Below are 22,748 nucleotides of genomic sequence, written 5' to 3'. Positions count from 1 at the left end.
GCCCATCAAGGGTGGGCGTGAAAACTCCGGTATTTGTGGTTCTTCGATTGGGCCGACTCTGCTCGTGTCTTGTTGTGTGAAAACGACATCCATTCACATCATAACCGGTAAATGACATGACCCTAAAGGCACAACCACTGGCAACCTGACTCAACTCGGCGCTCATAGATGCATCGGTTTGGCCCTACAAGCTCAAGCGGGATAGTTCGTTATATCATTCGCACGTACGAGCAACTTGTAATGTCAAACTAAGTATGAGCTAAATTAGAACGTACCTTGCGTTTGAACCAAGAAATGAAATTGGGTTTTCCATTTCCCGCACCCCGTTTAAGAAGGGTATGAAATTCCCGCGGGGTAGGCGCCCTTGATCGATGCCAGAATTCATGAGTAAATTTCCTGTACCGATGAGAAACAAGGGGGTTGGATGTAGAATAGTGACTAGTCGAGAACAAGTTTGTTGAAAAACGTGACTTACCCCATGTACGGCTCCACTTCTTCGAGGTTGGTCAGTACATATAGCATGATAGTGTGCCACTCTTCAGGACTCAAGGTCTTGAGGGTCTTACCACTTGCACTTCTGAGTTGCCCTCGGAAAAGGCTGAGGCTCGATTCATTTTCCCCAGCATTGTAACGAGGGGGTGGATTATGCACGCTAGGAAGGTTGTCACCATAGTATGTTGTTGTGAAGTTTGAGACCTCCAGAATTGATGCCTCTATGATGGAAGCTTCAATCTTGCATTTATTTCTATATTTCTTTCGAACAACCTTTAGGGTTCTCTCAATTGAATAGCACCAACGGCCCTGCATAGGCTCATCCATTCGTGCCTCATACAAGAGGTGCAAAATCAAATGCTGCATCGGATTGAAGAAGCCTGGTGGAAAGATTTTCTCCAACTTATAGAGCAACACAGGTGCCATTTTTTCCATGTCTGCAACCACGGCCCGAGATAACTCCTTAGCACAAGCTGGCGGAAGAAATAGCTCAACTCTGTCAGCACTTGCCAGACATGATCTGGGACATAGCCTCGAACCATCACTGGAAGAAGCCGCTCAAGCCATATGTGGTAGTCATGACTCTTGAACCCATTGATTCGCATAGTAGATAAGTTCACTCCCCTCCTCAGATTCGCTGCATACACATCAGGGAACATTAATGTTTGGAACCATTCTAGTACTTCCCTCCTTTGGGGCCTGCTTAACGTGAATTCGGCCTTAGGCCTAGTCCATTTCTTGTCATTTCTAGGAGGCTGCATCTCTTGCTTTGGTCTGTCGCATAACGTTGCCAGATCCACTCTAGCTTTAACGTTGTCCTTTGACTTATCAGTGTCCATGATTGTTCCCCAAAATGCCTCAGTGATATTCTTTTCAGTGTGCATTACATCAATATTATGTGGAAGAAGAAGGTCATCAAAATAGGGGAGCCTCTCCAAGCCCGACTTGTGAGTCCATGCATGTTGCTCGCCATATCCCACAAAACCACCTTCTACTTCATTGACCTCGAGAGCATCTATCTGAGCACGGACCGCGGCACCTGTCATCATCACCGGTGGAGGGTCTGTAACTTTGAGGCCTTTCGTAAAGTTCTTGGTGTCTTGTCTGAATGCATGGTCAAGAGGGAGGAATTGTCGATGTTTGTCAAACGAGGAATACTTGCCACCCTTCTTCAACCAAATAAACTTCAGAGCTGTCTTGCATACTGGGCATGGGAACTTGCCGTGAACACACCAGCCACAGAATATTCCATATGCCAGGAAGTCATGCAGGGAGTAGGGGTACCAAACATGCATCTTGAAGCTTCTCTTTGTAGCTCGGTCATATGTCCATACCCCTTCGTCCCAAGCATTGAGCAATTCATCAATCACAGGCTCCATGAACACACCCATACTATTCCCCAGGTGTTATCAACGACAAGAATATGTTCTGCCGTTGAAAGAGGACGCCGGGGGGGAGATTGAGCGGGATAACGAACAGGGGCCAACAAGTGTATGGGGCAGCCATCATTCCATAAGGATTGAACCCATCTGTTGCCAGCGCAACACGGACATTACGGGCCTCTAGAGCTTTCTCACGATGAATGTCATCAAAATGTTTCCATGATTCACCATCGGAAGGATGTACCATCTTATCTGGATTGTATCGACGTCCATTTTTGTGCCATGCCATCTGTTTCGCGGACTCCTCAGTCATGTATAGCCGTTGGATCCTCGGTACGAACGGAAGGTACCGTAGGATTTTCACGGGGATGTCAAGCTGCCTCTTGAGACCATCACCATAGTCTACCTCAAGGAACCTAGAGGATTTACACTTTGGACAGTGCTTAGCTTCCGCGTGTTTGTTCCTAAATAAGATGCACCCCTTTGGACAAGCATGTATCTGCTCATATGGCATCTTAAGTACACGGAGGAGTCTCCGCGACTCGTACATGTTCCTTGGCAGAATGTGACCTTCCGGAAGCAAAGTGCCAAAAACTGTCAGCATAGCATCGAAGGCGTCTCGACTCAGGTGGCACTGGGACTTGAAAGCCATAAGGCGTCCAATGGCATCTAGTTGAGAGACCTTTGTCTGGTCGTAAAGGGGTTTCTGTGCCGCAGACAACATGTCGTAATACGCCTTTGCGGTTCCATCTGGCTCCTCATCCCTATGTCCTTCACCGAAGTGTGCTTCATGATAGTCACCTAACATGTCTCCTACCCCGCCATCAGCATCAAGATCCTCGATGCGTTGTCTCATGACCTTGTCTCTCCTACGTCCTTCACCATGGAGGGTCCACCGGGTATAGTCTGCCATAAATCCATACTTGCCAAGATGTTTACCCATGTCCACCTTTGTTTGTTTACGCCTGTTCTCACACTCGCTGCAGGGACACCAAACTTTATCCGTTTCTTTAGCCTCCCGAAATGCTGCTTCCAAGAAAGCATTGGTCTTCTTCATCCATTCATCAGTCTGGTCTCCATAACCCCTTCGGCCAGTGTACATCCACTCACGGTCATCCATCCTTTACCACATACGCGAGTAATATAAGAATCCATTGCATCTACACGAGGATCCTACTATCTAATAGGTGAAGATAGGTCCTAATCCCACCCGATGATGCGTAGATGATGTTAGTTTCCATGCTCTACTCCTATCCGAGACAGAATTTCGGCAGCACCTCCCCGCTCTTCTCCAAATACACGTCCCGGCAGGGAGATTGTGTATCCGGAGAAAAACAGGGAGATGATGTCGAAACTCTGTCTCGGATCGGAGTAGACCATGAAAACTAACCCCATCTACGCATCCTCGGGCTGTCCAAAAAATGTGGACAATTCGAAACACATACGGTTATAGATATGCAAAGATCTGCATACTTCCAACCGTATCCCTTTCGAACGGGAGACACCTAACTTGGTTATGTGATCTACGAACATGATACGGAAAGAGGGGTTATACCTTGGGTGGCGAGGAATACGATCGGGGTCGCCGAGGTACTCCGGCTCCGCTCCGACGGGCTCTTCTCTGCAAAAAAAGAACATACAGGCTTAATTGAAAATTTTGACAGAACCTCCCCTACACGGTGAGGTTTCTAAAACCTGCAAAAAAACGTACGGCACGATGGCCGATAATCACATATGCATATGCATTGGATTCACATTCATATAAACATATATAATCACAAAGCAAATACTGTAGTTTGCAAACAAAGCAGGGATCTGCTTCCTGCGTTGCCAAATATACTAGTACTAGTAATATATATACACACACTCACTGCACGCACAGCCAAAAGTAATAAGTGATGACGACGTTTTATTTGGACATTGCCAAAATACTAATACTCATCACTGCAGCCGGCCGCCACAAATAACAAGCAAGTGATCGCAAAAGGATTTATGCTAATGGCAGCTAGCTTTTCTCAGTATGCATGTATATATTAGGCTAGCTAACTAGCCACTACAAGCTCCAAGCTGGCCAGCCGGCCGAAGAGCACGCACGCGCCTATATATATAATCCTCACACATATCTTTTGTCGTCTCAAGTTGGATTATATATTAATCATATGCATGATTAGTTTCAGCATGGGCCATCACTGTGTGATCGATGTACTCCATCATTCAACAACCAACCTGGAGATTAAAAAAGGTGCTATGCTATATATATATATATATATATATAATGGCTAGCTAGCTTGGTAATTTTGTACGTAGTACTACGCATTAGACCATTTCTATGAGATACATTAGCTACATGCGCTAGCTCTGGTGACAAATGGCTGTCAATTCTGAATGCCAAATTACTATGCTTTCTGCACATTTCAATCTTTGCTCGTCTTTCAGGTGCAGCAGGCCTTTGAGAAGTAGCTAGCTATAGTTTCAAGGCGCCTGGCAAAGACTGGCTTTAGAGCAGCAGGATGTACAGGGCTAAGAGGGCTGCTTCGCTCAAAGCAAAGCGCCGCGTTGGCAAGTATGAGCTCGGACGCACCATTGGGGAAGGAACATTTGCAAAGGTCCGGATCGCCAAGAATATGGAGAACTGGGATCATGTTGCTATCAAAATTCTTGACAAGGCAAAGGTTCACAAGAACAAACTAGCTGAACAGGTGAAGTGTTAAGACTCTGCATTCTATTTCCATAGATTTTCACTGCACGATTCAAAAAAAGTTATTTACAGTGAATTCCCTTCTGTTTGCGATATATGTCTAGTGAGAAAAAAGATAATTACTGATCCCACCCTCTCAACTGTATGTCAGATTAGGAGGGAAATCTGTACAATGAAGTTAGTACAGCATCCCAATGTTGTTCGCCTGTATGAGGTAATAAAGCTTAAACTTTAAATGTAAAAATATATTATTTTTTCAGTATTACGTTTCTTGCATTGGAATGGGATGCACATCCAGGTCTACAGTTCATAACCATTTATTTGCATTGTTTTTGTTCCTTTTTTTATGACAGGTGATGGGAAGTAAAACAAGGATTTACATTGTGCTGGAGTTTGTTATGGGTGGAGAGCTCCATGATATCATTGTAAGCACTGTTGTATCATTGCCAATGCTTCCTCTGTCATTTGACCTTATTCTTTTCTCATCAATGATAATTTATATAGCATGCTAGTTGCTAGCTGCTTTTCCAGCCTAAACTTTGCATGAAGAGACATTTAACATTCCATGCTTTATATATATAGCACGTTTGCTTCTTTTCTCTACATGACAGTTTGTGATTCACTGTCCAAATTCACAATCAGGCCACAAGTGGAAGATTGAAGGAGGAGGAAGCACGTAGATACTTTCAGCATTTGATCAATGCTGTAGACTATTGCCACAGTAGGGGTGTATACCACAGAGACTTGAAGGTGCAGTATTGTTCATCCTTGATTCTGCTCTTTGTTTGTATCATCAGTTATGATCAAGGAAATAGTATGAAACTTAAATGTTGATATTTCTCGTATGCAGCTAGAGAATCTGTTACTTGATGTTGCTGGAAACCTCAAGATTTCAGATTTCGGGTTAAGTGCTTTATCAGACCAAGTGAAGGTACTATCAGACAAGATACTACAGAAATTATTGTGTTCTATTTCTTTCTGTTTCTTTTGGTTTCACTGCATTTCACTAATTTACACCATAATCTTTAACTAATTCAATGCTAGCATAATGGTGGATTGCTGCATACTACATGTGGAACACCTAACTATGTTGCTCCAGAGGTGATATTTTTTTGTACATCTTTTCTTTTTTTTGTTTTAACCAAAAATAAGTTTGCCTAATACAGATTGATATCCATTATGTAGGTTAATGATGACAAGGGATTACCTAGGTGGCGCAGGAGGCCGGGCGCCGGAGCCTGCGTCGTCGGCGCGCGGGGGAGGGCGCCGGGGGCCAGCCGCGGGAGCCTGCGTCGTCGGCGCGCGGGGACGGGCGCCGGGTGCGGGCGAGACGAGTCCAGGCGGCGGGCCGCCGGCGGGAGCGGCCGGCATGGGCGGGCGGGCGCGCGCGGGGCGGCGCGCAGACGCGGCGTTGCGGGCGGGGTGGCGTGCGGGGCGGTGACGGGGGCGGCGTGAGGATGACGGGCAGGGCGGGGGGGCGGCGCTGCCAGGGGCGGTGAGGGAGCGAGGGGACGGTTGAGGGCGGGGGGCGGTGAGGCAGGGGCGTGCGTGAGTGAGTCTGGGCCGTGCCAGTTAAGTCTTGGGTGAGGCCTTTGCCGAGTGTCTGCGATCCAGCACTCGGCAAAGCCGGGATTTTTTAAAAAAAAACATTAAACATCTTTGCCGAGAGTCAAACCGATAAGACACTCGGCAAAGACTATACTTTGCCGAGTGCTAACCCTAGCACACTCGGCAAAGGTATTTTTTTTAAAAAAACTTTTCTATTTCCTTTCCCTTTTCCTTAACCGTTTTTCCAAATTTGTTCCAATACACTTTGAAAATACCTTGTCAAATTCACCCAACAATGCAAATTTGATGCTTCAGCGAAAAATAGACCATGATTTCATATAGTTATAGCTCAAATTCCATTTATATAATTGCAATTAAAAATTAATAATTATCTAATGGATCCAAAAAATCACTAAAATTTAACATGACATGATATTTGATGTCTATTGGCTATACAAAAAGTTTCGGAGTCAAACCACAACTCGACCGTCACTTTCACTACAAATCTTACCAGATCATTCTCAACAATCATGAAACTTCTTCGGAGATGTTTCGGTTTGTATGCAATGTACGTGACAACTTATGCGACACCTTCTCAATTTTTTACCACAGCCTCCACATATGATATCATGACATCTTATCAAATTTCATGATTTTCGGACTTCCTTTGCTTTTTATTGAATTTAAAAACCATTCAACCACACGCTCGGGGTCGTGTTTCTGAAATAAGATGTTCGAAAACCCTTATAATCTTATAGGTAAGGCCTCAAACTGGGTTGAATAACATGAATATCAATTTTATACTCATTTTTTCCAAATATTTGAATCACTTGCAGTTCAAATTTAACTTAATTCAAAAAATTGCTTGAAATGCAATTAATTAGTTAAATATAGCAAATAAATTCAAAAATACACCAAACTTAAGCATGGAGTACCACATGTGGTGTGTGGAGAGGTGAAAATTTTTGAAGTGCAGGAGCCAAAAAAAATTATACTTTGCCGAGTGTCTACTTTTGACACCCGGCAAAGAGCCTCTTTGCCGAGTGTTGCCTTTGTACACTCGGCAAAGAGCTGACAGCGGCAGGCTGGTTTGACGGCAGGCCAAAATTTGCCGAGTGTGAGCCGTTGATACTCGGCAAAGAAAGTCTTTGCGGAGTGTTACCTCTGAGCACTCGGCAAAGAGTACATCTTTGCCGAGTGTTAACCCTGAGCACTCGGCAAAGAGCAGCTTTGCCGAGGGTCGTGCCTTTGTCGAGTGTTCGAGTTTGGGCACTCGGCAAAGACAACCTTTGCCGAGTGCCCGATATAAAACGTTCGGCAAAGTTCTTGGCACTCGGCAAAGCTTATGATTCCGGTAGTGGGGCACTCGGCAAAGAAAAGCGACCGTCACGGCACTGGCCCCGTTGACGGTCGCTTTGCCGAGTGCCAACCTTGCAGGCACCCGGCAAAGATTTTTTATTTTTTTTAAAAAAAATTCTTTGCCGAGTGCCCTCTATCCGGCCCTTGGCAAAGATGTTTTTTTTTTTTTTCTAAAAATTCTTTGCCGAGTGCCCCTTGGCCGGCGCTTGGCAAAGTTTGATTTTTTTAAAAAAAAATTCGTTGCCGAGTGCCCTCTGGCCGGCACTCGGCAAAGTTTGAATTTTTTTTAAAAAAAAATTCTTTGCCGAGTACCATGGTCATGGCACTCGGCAAAGCTGGAAAAATGGTTTTCCGAGCGCCCATTTTTCTAGCTTTGCCGAGGGGCGCTCAGCTGTTATAGATGCATGGCAGGGATGTAGTGTTGTACTATTGTGGCCCAATCAAGTAGGAAAACTTTAATCATTCTGTTAGCAGTAGGTTGAATTAATAGCATTCAGCAAGATGGACCATCAATACATACATTCTGGAATAATACAACAACAATGGCTCAATGAAGAGCTAAATAACATGTACAGGCTTATATTTAGGGGAGCAAGTATGGTTATCACCATGTTTCCAGTTTGGAAAGATTGCCAACTTCTGGGGGTATTAAACCATTCAAGTTGTTATTACTTAAATCCCTACAAAATGAAATAGGAGGGGACTTACAATCATATTGAAATTCCTATTCTCACAAGAGAATGTATAGAACCATATTGACAATCAAGGGTAAGGGGAAAAAACAGGGTTATAATAAAGCTGGTAGAGCTTAAAAATGGTAGCCTTAGGTCCAAAACAAGTGTTATAATTGAAAGTGCATTTGATCAGCAAATACTTGTCAGTTTGGTTGTCGGAGGCAACACTTTCCACGAAATAGCCCTACTCATTGCTTCTCAGTAGAATGGCAGTGGTGTTATACTGTTCCAGAATCTATGGTACAATTCGTAGGAGCAAAGTATGTTGCTCCAATAGAGCTAAAATGACAACTATAATAGGATAGGAGGGAGTCATGGTAGACAAGCTTTCTGTCATGTATACTAACAGTTTGGTAGGATGAGATCAGATAGTTTTTCAATTAGATGCTATGTATTACATGGATATCTGAGATACCAAAATACTAAAAAGTACCAAAGCTAGGTACATTCATGTCTGGTATATTCCTCTGGGCAGTAGAACACTGGATGTTAGCACAAGTCCATATTTTCATGAAAATCTTAGTTATAGGCCTACTCTTTTTAAGTAAACTCGGATATATTCTTAAGTAGTTTGTCGTGGTGCAATTTCAAGCTGCAGAGAGAGTAGTCATTACTTCAAGAAACCATTTTAATCTAACACCAAGCTCCCTAAAGCATTTGCAATTGTACAGCATGAACCATCGATTCAAAAACTCACAGAGAGACGAGCTCCGTCAAATTGAAGAGAGCCAGCGGGAATCGGCACATAGGCATCAGCATCAAATGGGAGAAAGAGTGAAGACGACGCACAGGCCCGTGATTCGGCACCGGCTGATGGCGGGGCAATTGCAGTTGATAGACGCGTTTATTTCGAACGACCCGGACCAGACGCGCTTCATGCACGGGTCCTCCGCCACCGCCTCCCCCTCCAGTCGCCACTGCCGGAACACAGCGTGCAGGGCATCCGCTGCAGGAACGCGAGATCCACGAGTTACTAGCTGCCAACTTTCTCGTCGCCATTACACAACCTCAGACACCACAGAAGGAGCGAGAAATCGATGCCGTCGGAGGGATCGGTGGGCGGGAAAGGCTGTTGGCCCTACGTCGCGTCCAGGGTGAGGAGCGCGAGGACGAGGAGAAAGCCGGCGACAAGAGTGGAGGCGGAACGAGCCATGGGGGCCGGCGTGGGGTGCGGCAGCTGCAGGCGGGAGTTGACTTGTGCGCGCAGGAGGGGGCTCCTAGCAGCGCCGCTGGTGCGGGCGCCGGTGCGGGCGGCGACGGCGGCGTTGGCGCGTTCAGCTGCCTGCGTGCGTGTGTGCGTGTGCGCGCTGCAGTTATATAGTATAGCAGCTTTGCCGAGTGTCCTAGATCTGACACTCGGCAAAGCAGTGTTTGCCGAGTGTTCTAGATCTGACACTCGGCAAATGATTTTTTATTTATTTTTTGCCGAGTGTCCTAGATCTGACACTCGGCAAAGTTTTTTTATTTTTTTCTTCTGCTTCTTTTCTAGAAAAAAAAATTATTTCTTTACCGAGTGTTTTTTTTGACACTCGGCAAACCCTCTCTTTGCCGAGTGTTCTTTTTGACACTCGACAAACCAACCTCTTTGCCGAGTGTCTTCTCCTGACACTCGGCAAAGAGGCTCCTTTGCCGAGTGTCATTTTTTGACACTCGGCAAACCATTTTTTTTTCACTTTTGACATCCAAATTTTTTCTGCAGTTCCCATACAATACCTGGTACTCCATGTTCCAATGTGGCACATTTCTCGGACTTTTTCTATATTTCTTTAATTTATTTCATTTAATTGAATTTTCTTGGATAATTCAAATTATAACTGCTAGTCATTCGAATAATGAAAAAAAATGAATGGGAAAATAATATTCATGTTATTTCATATAATGTGAGGCCGTACCCAGGAATAGACCACCAATTTTGAACATCTTCATGAAACATGACCACGAACTTGCGATCGAGTTGTTTTTAAATTCTATAAAAAGCAAACGAAGTCCGAAAATCATGAAACTTGTCGAGATGTCATGATATCATATGTGTATGCTGTGATAAAAAATTGAGGAGGTTTCATATAAGTTTGTCATGTACGATGCTTACCACCTTGTCGGTCTCTTCATGAAATCATGAAACTTCTTCGGAGATTCTTCGGTTTATAAGCATCGTACGTGACAACGTTCACGAAATCTTCTAAAATTTTTATCATATCCTCCGCATATGATATCACGACATCTCAACAAGTTTCATGATTTTCGAACTTCGTTTGCTTTTTATAGAATTTAAAAACACTTCGGACGCAAGTTCGCGGTCATGTTTCGTGAACAAGATGTCCGAAATTTTGGGTCCGTTCCTGGATATGGCCTCACACTACACTCAGTAACATGACTATCATTTTTTGAAACATTAAATTCTATTATTCGTACCACGTGCAGTTCAAATTTATATTTTTTGAAAAAATTCAAGTAAACGAAATAAAGTAACTAAATATATCAAAAAGCCACAAAAAATCCCCAAATTCTAATGAGGAGTTCCTGGTACTTTAAAAGGGCTGCACAAAAAATTTGGAGGCCAAAAACAAAAAAAAACTTTGCCGAGCGCCGGGGTATGGTACTCGGCAAAAGGGATCTTTGCCGAGTGCCAAGAATAAGGCGCTCGGCAAAGAGGTTTTTGAATTTTTTTTAGAAATTTCCTCTTTGCCGAGTGCCTTCACAGGGGCACTCGGTAAAGGTATTTTAAAAAATGTAATTTTTTTAATTTCTCCCTTTGCTGAGTGCCTAAGCTGTTAGGCACTCGGCAAAGACATTTAAAAAAAATATTAAATCTTTGCCGAGCGCCATGTCAAGGGCACTCGCAAAGTATTTTCCAAAAAAAAAACTTTGCCGAGTGCCTAACAGCAGGCACTCGGCAAAGAAGGACGTGGCCGAACACCGTTACGCGGGGCAGCCTATGCCGAGTGCCGCTATTTTGCCGAGAGTCTGCCACTCGGCAAAGAATTCTTTGCCGAGTGTGGCACTCGGCAAAGAAGGTCTTTGCCGAGTGCCCGATTTTTAACACTCGGCAAAGCAGTTTGCACTCGGCAAAGGCTCTGTTTCTAGTAATGAGCCTCTTTGCCGAGTGCCCGATAAAAAGCAGCCGACAAAGTCTGGGACACTCGGCAAAGAGGCCATCTCTGGTAGTGTAGATTACATACATTAGCTTGTCCTAAATGTCATATAATTACAAACAGAGGGACTTGGACACCTGAAGAACCCAATAGTTATTGATATTGCTTGCTGCTTATGTTCATACAATTACCAGATATAAATACCATTCAAAATTTATTTGCAATAGGCATACCGTGTCTAGCCATCTGTGTATTTAACTTACGAAAGTTTAACCGAAGATCCTTAAAATTTGTTGCTTCATACACGATAAAGTTTCTGCACAAAAAATGGTTATACTTGGTATAAGCCTGGATCAGGAGACAGAGAATCTATATGCCTCCAGGTTATTGTCAGCTATGAGGTTAGCACCATCCTGAAACATAAGATGGTTTAGGTCAAAGCAAGAATCAAATCAAGAAAACTCCTCTCCGTATGCTGAAACATTCAGCATGCTGATCTCAGTAGTAACAGTACTTCAACACAACAAATTATATGTTAAGACTAAGTACAACAATTTTCATATTTAGATTCCAGAGTTTTTCAATAAAAATATTTAGAGATCAGACAAAAGGTTATTAGTTGACAGGCACAGTAAGAAACAAGCAGCTCGATACCAGCAGAAAAATTGCCCTCAGAGCTAAAATTTTTCACCTTGTACTTGTACCCATCGGCAGCTATGTCACCATTGCTTTTGTCCAGCATTCTCCCTGTTATCAAGGATGGAAAAAGTGGCAGTACTACTCCAGACAGGCACTCAGGCTGCACGGTACTAAATCGAGAAAATTGCTATTATAGGACGCGAAACAATGGATTTCGTTATTATAGGACTTCACGACATTTGAAACGTTGGCACTTTGTTTTACATAACATTTGATCCTTTTAATCACTTTTCTCATTTCAAATACATGCATTTTGCCATGGGAGGACCGTATTGCCCTTGAGTGGGCAGGCAGGTGCGTGGGCTGCCTGGCTGCCACCGCCGTGGCCTTCAATGCGGAGTCTGTCTTCTTCTTTCGAGCCCGAATCAAAGGGGAAAAGGATTTCCAGTAGCTCTTCTACAGATCAGGCCAAGATGAGGGATGCAGCACCAGCTGATAGGAAGAGGAGCCCATTGAGAGGGAGAGCTACTCCTGAGCAATCAGAGAATCCACATGCTGAGGTTATTGATCATCATCGCTGGCCTGCTATGATGGGGGGCAAGGTGTCTGCAAGCACAATGTCCAAGAGCATGGATCTCACTGATAAGATCAGTAGGTCTACTCTTCCATCAATTCGGTCACGTGGGGTTTCACCGAAGCGAACTACAATGTCCTCCGCTGCAAATACCTTGTCAAGAAGTATTGATCTTGCTGATAAAATTGACCGGCTGGTCTCTTCGTCAATGTCATAACAAGGGGGGTCACCAAAAAAGTCACCTTCTTCTAATGGTGCAGATGATGTGTCCAGAAAGGTCGGTGTTCGTAAAGATCTCAAACTTTCATCCTTGGCAATTTCATCAAGAAGGGTGTCACCAATAACAACAGCTGCATCAGATGGCACTAGGACCCTATCAGAAAGCATGGATCTTACTGAAAAGGATAACAGTACACTCTCCTTGTCAGTTTCATCACCCAGCATGTCGACGAAATATGGTCGGCAGTCCATCTAGGGGTATGCCCATGATGGTAGATTATCGGTAGACGGTGCGTGTAATCAGGAACCAGATGGTTACAGAGGCACAAGACACAAGATTTATACAGGTTCGGCCGCCGTGTTGGCGTAATACCTACGTCTTGTGTCTCATTATTCTGTATTGATTGAGGTCTGTTCCCTGAGGGGGACCCCTGCCTCTCCTTATATAGTCTAGAGGAGGAGGGTTACAAGTAAAGTATCATATTTGGTACTATTACAATATCTAGTACAACTTGTAATCTTGCCGTGCACGCCTCGATCTTATGGGCCGGGCCACCTCGGATGGTGCGGCCCATGTACCATCTTGTGGTACCCGGGGGTATATCCCCCACAGCTAGTCCCCGAGCGCCATGTATTCTGATGCGACACGCCATTTCAACCATCTCCGAACAGTGAGGCTTGAGTTCTTGACATCTCTGACCACTGTTGTCGCCGGAGAAGTAGGTTGTCCGAAGAATGTATGGTGCTCTTAAGAAGAAAGAAAAAGATTTCTGTCCTGGGAAGTGTGCCCACTCGGGTTTCTCTGAAGAAACTAAGGGTGTCTTGAAGCGTAGCGTCTTTGATCATCAGAGGCATAGGGGTTGAAAAACAAACACATTCACCGCAAGGTGAAGTGTGCCCACTTAGTCCCCGAGCCTAGTAGTAGGTGACGTAGGCACGTGGTGCCAGGGTCTAAAAAGAATTCCTAGTTAAGTTGAGAATCTAATCGTCGTACAGGCGATATGAGATGCACCGGCAGGTGCATCGCTCGATGTAGTCCCCGAGCTTGCTGGAAGGTGAGGTATGAGCCTTGTAGCAAGGTCTAAGTGAGAAAAAATATCCCAACTGTATGCGAGTCGCCAATCGCATGTAGTCAAGACGCGAAGGCCCTGAGCTGTGGTCGGAGAGTGGTCGAGGCAGTCCCCGAGCACAGGTCGAGGAGCGAGCGACGAAGTCCCCGAGCTGTGGTCGGAGAGTGATCGAGGCAGTCCCCGAGCGTCGATCGAGAAGCGAGCGACGAAGTCCCCGAGCATAGCTTGAAATTCCTGCAATATAAATATGTAGAATGGTAGTACATGATGTACAAAATAATAAATTATGGAGAAAAAATCGGCGGTGAAGAAATAGCGTATGACGCTCAGCAGTCATTTGCAAACGAACATGATGTGATAAAGCAGTTGGTGCTTTGCAAACATCAGTGTTAATGTGAAGTTTGTGTTTATACTTAATATAAACTGCCCGACCAGTTAGTATGTAGCTGAGTCTCCAGCCCTAGCTAGCCCGTTAACCATAACGCGGGGCGCGGAGCCCGTGCACGTGTAGGATAACAAAGCGTCGCTAAGGAGCCGCTACCGTCCACCGATAACGCAGAGGGCAGATGCTCGTGCACGTGAGGGAGGAGCCGGAGACAGGGCCATTTCTAGAGACATCGAGCGTCAACATGACTGGTCGAGGATTTGCATTAAGTATAGCTATAAGTTATATTTAAGATTATATACATGGACAAACGTTATTTGAAGAATAATCATGACGAGAATGTTGTGGAGAAACGTCGTAATGAAAATTATATTAAATATAAATATTAGAAGTGTACTTATCTTTGGATAGAAATCTGGTCGATGGCGATAAAGTTGTCCGGTCCTCGAGCTTTCTGACCTGTCGTCATGACAGTGGTCGCGGTTGTCATAGCGCCATTCTTCATGGCGATCATCATTGCGACGTGGTCTGGTGGTCGAGGTGGTCGGAGCTCGGTAGAGCCGCTCGGGACGTGGTCGACGTGGTCTGCGGTCGATGTGGTCGGAGCTCGGCAGAGCCGCTCGAGACGTGGTCGGAGCTCAGCGAAGCCGCTCGGGACGTGGTCGGAGCTCGGTGTAGCCATTTGAGACGTGGTCGACGTGGTCCGTGGTCGATGTGAGCTCGGCGGAGCCGCTCGGGACGTGGTCGACGTAGTCCGTGGTCCCCGAGCCTGCACATCCCGGCAACCTCTTCTTCTATCTTGCTCCTTCCTTATTGGCTTGTTGTCGTATATGGAAACTATATTTAGCTACATGGTGGCGTAGATCATCACGTCATCTATTGATCGAGTCTTGACTCTTGAGGCTACGGAGACGAAGGCATCGTGCATGTTGCCATGCAGTATGACTCCTAGAGTCCTAGCCGGTTGGATCTTGTGTGAAGGGTAATTGCCGTGGCGGCGCTGTTGGTGGCTGCCCTCCGTGTCATGCCCGGAAATCAGCTAACGCTTGCCAATTCATATTTGGCATCTGCTGGGACACCGCAAGATATCGCCGTGGAATCATGTCACGCGGCGCAGTGAGAAAAGCCGATGCTCTGGTTGTCGAAGCTTGTCGCCGCGATCCGCCGAGTTCCACGAACGACGTAGATTTTGAGGTATGCCATCTGGCTCGCCATGGGATCAAGCGCACACCCCCTACCTGGCGCGCCACTGTCGACGAAATATGGTCGGCAGTCCATCTAGGGGTATGCCCATGATGGTAGATTGTCGGTAGACGGTGCGTGTAATCAGGAACCAGATGGTTACAGAGGCACAAGACACAAGATTTATACAGGTTCGGCCGCCATGTTGGCGTAATACCTACGCCCTGTGTCTCATTATTCTGTATTGATTGAGGTCTGTTCCCTGAAGGGGACCCCTGCCTCTCCTTATATAGTCTGGAGGAGGAGGGTTACAAGCAAAGTATCCTATTTGGTACTATTACAATATCTAGTACAACTTGTAATCTTGCCGTGCACGCCTCGATCTTACGGGCCGGGCCACCTCGGATGGTGCGGCCCATGTACCATCTTGTGGTACCCGGGGGTATATCCCCCACACAGCATTTCACCGAGTGCATCATTGTCAAGTGTGTCCAATGCTGCATCGCAGACTACTACAAAATCATCCGAGAGATTAATTGGACCTTGGCATGTGGATTCTCTGATTGCTCAGGAGTAGCTCTCCCTCTCAATGGGCTCATCTTCCTATCAGCTGGTGCTGCATCCCTCGTGTTGGCCTGATATGTAGAAGTGCTACTGGAAATCCTTTTCCCCTTTGATTTGGGCTGGAAAGAAGAAGATAGACTTCCGCATTGAAGGCCACGGCGGCAGTAGCCAGGCAGCCCACGCACCTGCCTGCCAACTCTTACGTGAATATGACTGAAGGGCAATACGGTCCTCCCATGGCAAAATACATGTATTTGAAATGAGAAAAATGATTAAAAGGACCAAATGTCATGTAAAACAAAGTGCCATCGTTTCAAATGTCGTTTTAGCGAAGTCGACGATTGAAGTCCTATAATAGCGAAGCCCATTGTTTCGCGTCCTATAATAGCAATTTTCTCTACTAAATCAATGCATTATTAAGCATCAATCGCCCAGGTCGACCACCTTCATCTGCAGCGGGATGAGCGTAGGCCTCCTGGCCTTGCCCAACTGTAGGATCACCGGGTCATGGCTGGACGACGACGATGGACCCGAGGCCTGCGGCTTCGTTTGCGTCTGCGCAGGAGCTGCCGCCGCTGCCCCAAAGCGCCTGTCGACACGGCACCGCGCGACTGCTCCGGCGCGGCCTCGCACGCCTGCTCGGGGCCGTTCCTGGTGCATCCCCACGAATAAGCTCCGTGCGCGCCCCTCGCAAGCCCTGCTCCGCGCGCGCTGCCGCTCGAGCCTGCTCCGCGCACGCCGCCCGCACTGGACCATGCCGCGCGTGAGCAGCCCAATCGGCCACCAGCCGCGGGGGTGGGCGGTGGCGGCTCGGCCGGGCACAGCCGGTGGGAATCGGCCGAAGGGCATGCAGGCCACGGCAGCGGCGGTGGGCGGAGGCGGGGAAGGAGGGGCGCGAGGTTGAGCTAGCGGCAGCGAGCGGCAAGAGGCGCGGGGCAAGGGTGACGCCCGACGGGGGAGAGCAGGGAGTGGTAGGACCGTGGGAGCAGTCTACGCGCTTGGGGAGTCGATGGAGTGGGCGTGGGATCGGGGAGGCGAGGAGTCGGGCTTCACCACGGATGGGGGGTGAAGGGGCCGTGCGTCGCTACGGGAGCCTCAAAATTTTAAAAACTCAATGTACTAAGAGTATATAACAAAAAATGAAACGGGAGCCTCAAAAGCTATAGTCGTCAAACACTCTCTCTATACAGCTGAACTTGGCATACATGTCAATCAGATAGCCCTCCAAGCCCTCATCTCAATCGGCCTGTTCGCTGGTTGGTCTCTGGGCTGAGAAGCCCGGCTGGTGCTGGTTTGTTGTGAGAGAAAAACACCGTTGGCTGGCTGATAAACCCTGGCTCAAAACCAACAAGCAAACAGGCTGAATGTCATGCCTTATAAGATAACCATGGCTTGTTTTACCAATCTGAAGGTCTCCTGTATCTGATGCAGCATAGAGAGCTACAGTCAATGTCACTGAATCAACTGTAAAACCTGATTTCTGCACATCTCTACAAGTTGATTTGACATGTTCCACAAACCTAGCCCACTTACCTTCGGTGCCTACCGGAGATCACCATCAGTGAAGGTCCTAAACAAATGATGCTCTTCATTATCCACAAGCAGACAACCACAACCTTTACTGGTGAGCTCCGTGAGTTGGTCCATTATCATATCTCCCTCCTGGCACAGAGGAAGTTCATTCTGTTTCTTCATAACATCCTTAACCTGCAGGGTGTTTGTGTATAAGAACAAAGAGTCTAAAATTGGCACCTAACCTATAGAAACAAGAAAATGACACACATGCTGATGCTGGTTCAATGAGAACACCCAAAGAAATCAGATATTTTGGAAAACAATATCTAAGCTTGATTTGATTTTCAGTAACTATTTTGTATTTGACAAGGATTTCATTCAAACATGTCATGTTAACCATTGCCACTATTAGACAATCGACAATACAAACAAATGACGAGGAGCCGGTGGTGGACCCAGGATTTTAGAGTAGGGTATGCCCATGGCAAGAAAATATTTGGATGAACAACATAAAAAGTTCACCTCTACATTTGACAGAACATAGCAAAGGCAAAAGGGATTTGAATTTTGATTACCTCTGGACGAAGAAATCAAATCGAGGTCGGACAGTTGAACTTCGGAGCAGAGAACTAGAGCAGTCGGGCTCGCCGGCTCCTGCGGCTCGGGTCGCGCCGAGCGAGCAGCTCTGGCTCCGTAGCTACCAGGGGGAGGGGGGCGCCGGCGCCGCGGCGCGATTCCGTGTCCGTCGAACGGTCCAAGCTGCTGGCTGCCCTACCCCTACGGCAGCCTGATGGGTTTGGGGAGTGGGGAATTGGGGATTTGGGTGTGGGAAGGCCAGATGGGCCACTGGACCGTCCGGCTAGGTGTGGCCTGTGGGCTGCTTTCAGTTAGACGCGAATTACAGCGAGAAAATAGTGAAGAATCGCAATTTTGAGACCTTAACTATATTGTACATGTATATATCTCCAAGAACTACTAAAAATTTTCTTAAAAATGTTGGGTATGCCCGGGAATACCCGGGCACAACTGTAGGTCCGCCCATGCGAGGAGCTTTTCTGTTTTTTTTCCCTTGTGGCAAAGAAAACAGAAAAAATGGCATGTGCATATAAAAAGGACTGTGACATGTACCATAAACAGAAAAAGTAGCAGTTGGATAGTGAAAAAATTATCCAAGCATAAAGCGCATTTCACCAGGGCTATTTGTTGAACCAATACCACTGTCACCGACATGCAACGGTAAAGCATTTGGGATCTTATGTCTCCCACTGGGTGGAAATACAAGATATTGTGCATGTTGATTTAACAACAGCCCCACAAAAATTAGATAGTTGAAGAGACAGGATCTACTCTTGTTTTAGAATTCAGAAACTATTTGCAGATGAACAGAAAAAAAATATATTCATTCAAATATGACAAGTTATGCACACCCGATTCATTAGGAGTCATTTGATTTAAATTCATATAAGCCACCAAATATGCAATAACTGGATGAAGTAAAACAACTACACAGATTAATCATTAGCAGCAGCTCCACATATGGTTACTTTCAGGCCTTTCTCCTTAGCTGACAACATATCAGCATTTACGAGATTGCTCCTTGGGTGCAGCCCAATCATCTGATTGGATGGAACTGGATATCTATCAGCAACAAAGCTTACAAAGCTTGCTGAGAAATAGAGCCGGGGAAGTATCCGGGCCTGCTGGCACTATATCCACATGTACATGTAGATGCAGGGGAAATCTACGAGCAGCTAATCCTGCAGTGTGGAAGAGGAGTTGGCTATACGCATCAACAATGGCTCACATCGTTTTTGACACCATCGATATATCAACAATAGAGCCTATCTGCACTTTTAATAGTCATCTTTTGACACCACCGTTTTTGTCCACTCTGGTGCCGCAGCCCGCAGCTGCCGTCCATGACCGCCGCCGCAGTCACCTGCGGGAACGACCACCGTCTCCGCAGCATCCTCCCTCTCTGCAACTAACTTGCTGCAAAATCATCACGATGAGAAATCCACAGTCCCCTTAGCAAACAATTTCAGAAATTGCAGTATAAGGGAATGCATTGATGTACTCACCGAATAACCAGCTGCGGATCTACGGTTGTAGCACCAGGGGTAGGGGTCACGGCCACCCCACGCCGGCGACACGCTGCCGCCCTGTCGTTGCAGGCCGCCCATGTCGCAGCCTCCCACCGGCCTCTAGGCTCTAGCTTCGCGTGGCTTGACGCCGTGTGTGCCAGCACCGGCGCGATGACCGTCTACGACGCCCGTGGGGGAACGCGCACGGACTTCCCGGTGCGCTGCCCGTCGGGGAGATGACGGCAAGTCGCTGGGAGCTCGGAGGCGACCGCGCCCACGTGAGCGGCCACCTCGGCAGCACAGGGGTGAAGAGCGGAGGTGAGGGAGGGGCCGGAGGGCGGCGCACGGGGTGGAGGAGCGCCCAGTCAAGCGGCCACCTCCTCAGCCCCCGTCATCTCCTGCACAGCTGCAGGGTGTGCTGCTGCTGCGAGCACCGGGCCACTGTCCAGGGAGGTGGGCCAACCACCTCGAAGGCCTTGATGAGGCGGTGCCGCGGTGGGTGGCCCTCTTGGAGCCTGGCACCGAGTTGGTCAGCACCTGCTGCCTGGTGCTCCTCCTGGTCGGCTCCTTCCTTGCAGTCTTGCTCGGCCCAGTCTTCCCGCTTGGTCTTGCCGGTCTCAGGCACCTGCAGCAGCGGCTGCTCACATGACACAAAGATGCTCTCTACAATGCTGTTCCTACGCTCCTCAAGCATCATGTCTGCCACCTGCTTAGTGATTGCCGTCTCCCTCAGCTGACCCCCAATCTCCTGAGATAACTGCACTCCAGGACCGAAGTGCACTACATTGTTATAGCCAAGCACCGTCGCCTCCTCATTCAGATCAGCCACCTTGCCCCAGAGGGTGGAAACCGGCGGGGTGTAGTCAGGGTTGTCAGGCGAGCCGGGGGTCTCCTCTGGTGGGAATGGCGGCAGGGAGAAGGACAGGGGCCTGCACACCATCTTGTGGCACATTGCCGAGGCCTCACCGAGCATGGGATCCCAGCCCATGGTTGTCCGCCACGACTCCACCAATGTCATCGCTGCATAGTCCCTTGTAAAACTCCATCATTGGGTCCGGGTGCAGCACTGGCGGGGATGGCGCACCACCCACGACATGCAGACCCGAGAGCAGAGCCGAGCCCAGGTCATCGATCACCGGGGCTGCCTCCGTCTCGCCGTCATTGCCATTGCACCTCTCCTGTCCGGCTACTCTGAGAGGTGACCGCGAGCGGCGACGCTCCCAGTCCGCGTCCTCCCTGCGCGGGGGGGTCCCGAGCTCTAGGCGAGCCCCGAACACCCCGCACAGCGCCTCTGCCGCGATCCCCGTCCATAGGCACCTCCTGATCACCAGCGTCCCTGCGCCTATACGCCGATGGGGAGCGAGTGCGCTCCCTGCTGCCACCAGCACTGGCGCTTCCTCCGACCCGACGTAGAATGTCGAAGGCCTGCCGCCCGCGCTCCAGAATCCCCCGGGACGGCACCCAGGGGCCGTGACCGTCGTCGTCATCCTGGTCAGGGTGGCGCCGCCGGTGCTCCTGCAGCTGCAGAGCATGGCATGGCTGTGCGCGGGCTCTCGGACGGTGGCCGTCGATGACCCCCGGCACCCAGTCCTCGAAATCAAAGATCTAGGGGTACTCCTCCGATTCAGACGACCCAGAGGATGGGTGCCCGCTCTGGGCCGAGCTCGGCGTGCGATCACGCGGGGGACTCCAGTCTTCAATCCGGTCTAGGTGGATGATGTGGTTGTGAGATTGCCCCCTAGGAGGAGGGGCCACCTCCCTGTTCTACTGCAGCAGGCCACCCAGATCGGGGGACTGCCCTGCGCCCCTGCCCCGTCGGAAAGATGGTCAACCGCTTGGTGCGGCGGAGGAAGTCCGGGTTCCACATCCAGGCCCAGCAGAAGATGTCAGTGGCGTCCTGCCTGAATGTGGCGTACTCGATCTTGTCGAGAAGAGGCAGTCGTCTCCCAGCACGCACCGGGCGACCTGGGGGTTCCAGGCATGAATCAGCAGGTTCTCGGTGGCGACCCACACACGGTACCACCTCCCGTGCTGCGTCTCGGTCCATGGCAGGATGTCGAAGTGGATCCCGCGGACACGCAGGATGCCTGCCTGAACCGCCATGTCACGCTGCGGCGGGTAGTCGAAGAGGACCATGACGTGCTCCGGACGGTGGCGTGTGACCCTGGCCTCGTAGCTCGGGATGCGGATCCTGCTACTGGAGGCCAGAGCCACCTCGCCCATGCTGATGTTGAGGTACTTGATGTCGGCCCGGCGGGCGACCAGCAGGATCGCCCTGGAACGAAACTTGTCGACCTCGTTGGCCATGGTGGCAAACGAGATCACCACAGCAGCACCCTCCTCCGGGAGGTTTTCCGCCATCCCAGGAAAGTAGGCCATGTCTCCCTCCCCACCAATCTACGCGGCCTGACCCCCCCCCCCCCCCCCCCCCCCCCCCCCCCCCCCCCAGCAGCACCGGCTTCGTTGATTGGCGGGAAGACGAGACGGCTGTGGATGGAAGGAGGTTGTTCCTCAGTGAAGGAAATCCTAGAGTGGATGCTAGGCTTAGGTAAACGGAGTCTGGATTGGATATTAGGACGTTTAGCCGCTTCTTTCTTCTCCGGACAGTTGCGGGAAGATGGCCGAAACGCCAGCAAGCTAAGCAACGGAGTGGGTCACGGCAGTTCGCTAACTTGTGGTCGCTACCAAGACACCTGAAGCACCTTCCAGCGAACGTGTTCTTATAGCCCGCCGGTGGCCCCGGCCTGCCCCGGATAAGCATCGTGCCATTGAAGGCCGAGGACGAAGACGGGAAGGAGCGCCCACTCCTCTGGAATCTCGAAGTCCCTGCTTGCCATTTTGGTTGCGCATATGGTCGAGCAGACGCCGGGCGAGGAGGAGTACGGGCGGCGTCGCAACAAGTCATCCTGACCGCCGAGGCCCGAATGGGAGCGTTCGGCGCCTCGGGACGATACAACGCAGAGGCCGGCGCGTGAGAGTGAGGACGGAAATGGTTAACCTGATGCCCGCCGGACAGTCGCGTGCCCTGGAAGCCCGGTGGCGTGCCCTCAGTAGCTGCCGCAATAGATGTCGCCGCGCTCTACCCGTCCCCATCAGCAGCCGGCGGACGCGCCTGCTGGTGCGCCGGTAGCAGCAGCCATAGTAAAGGCCGTGGTGGTCGACGCGTCTCCATCAGCGTCCGCGGACGAGACACCACGCTCCGCCCGCACCT

The 22,748-nt window shown here is 48.8% G+C and overlaps 2 protein-coding genes across 2 annotated transcripts; one reads left to right on the top strand and one right to left on the bottom strand.

Moving 5' to 3' along the window:
• Positions 1-1,884: 1,884 nt before the first annotated feature.
• LOC136480480 (uncharacterized) lies at positions 1,885-2,994 on the bottom strand. Its single transcript, XM_066478009.1, has one exon. It carries the CDS (start codon positions 2,992-2,994, stop codon positions 1,885-1,887), a length of 1,110 nt encoding a protein of 369 aa, XP_066334106.1.
• Positions 2,995-4,384: 1,390 nt separating this feature from the next.
• LOC136480479 (CBL-interacting protein kinase 3-like) lies at positions 4,385-6,027 on the top strand. Its single transcript, XM_066478007.1, has 7 exons — positions 4,385-4,573; positions 4,724-4,786; positions 4,926-4,997; positions 5,215-5,322; positions 5,423-5,503; positions 5,617-5,673; positions 5,758-6,027. Exons 1-7 carry the CDS (start codon positions 4,385-4,387, stop codon positions 6,025-6,027), a joined length of 840 nt encoding a protein of 279 aa, XP_066334104.1.
• Positions 6,028-22,748: the final 16,721 nt, after the last annotated feature.

The sequence above is a fragment of the Miscanthus floridulus genome, chromosome 9, assembly GCF_019320115.1.
Source record: "Miscanthus floridulus cultivar M001 chromosome 9, ASM1932011v1, whole genome shotgun sequence".
Taxonomy (NCBI): domain Eukaryota; kingdom Viridiplantae; phylum Streptophyta; class Magnoliopsida; order Poales; family Poaceae; genus Miscanthus; species Miscanthus floridulus.
The sequence above is the reverse complement of the archived record's forward strand: the minus strand, read 5'-3'. Positions and strand labels throughout refer to the sequence as shown.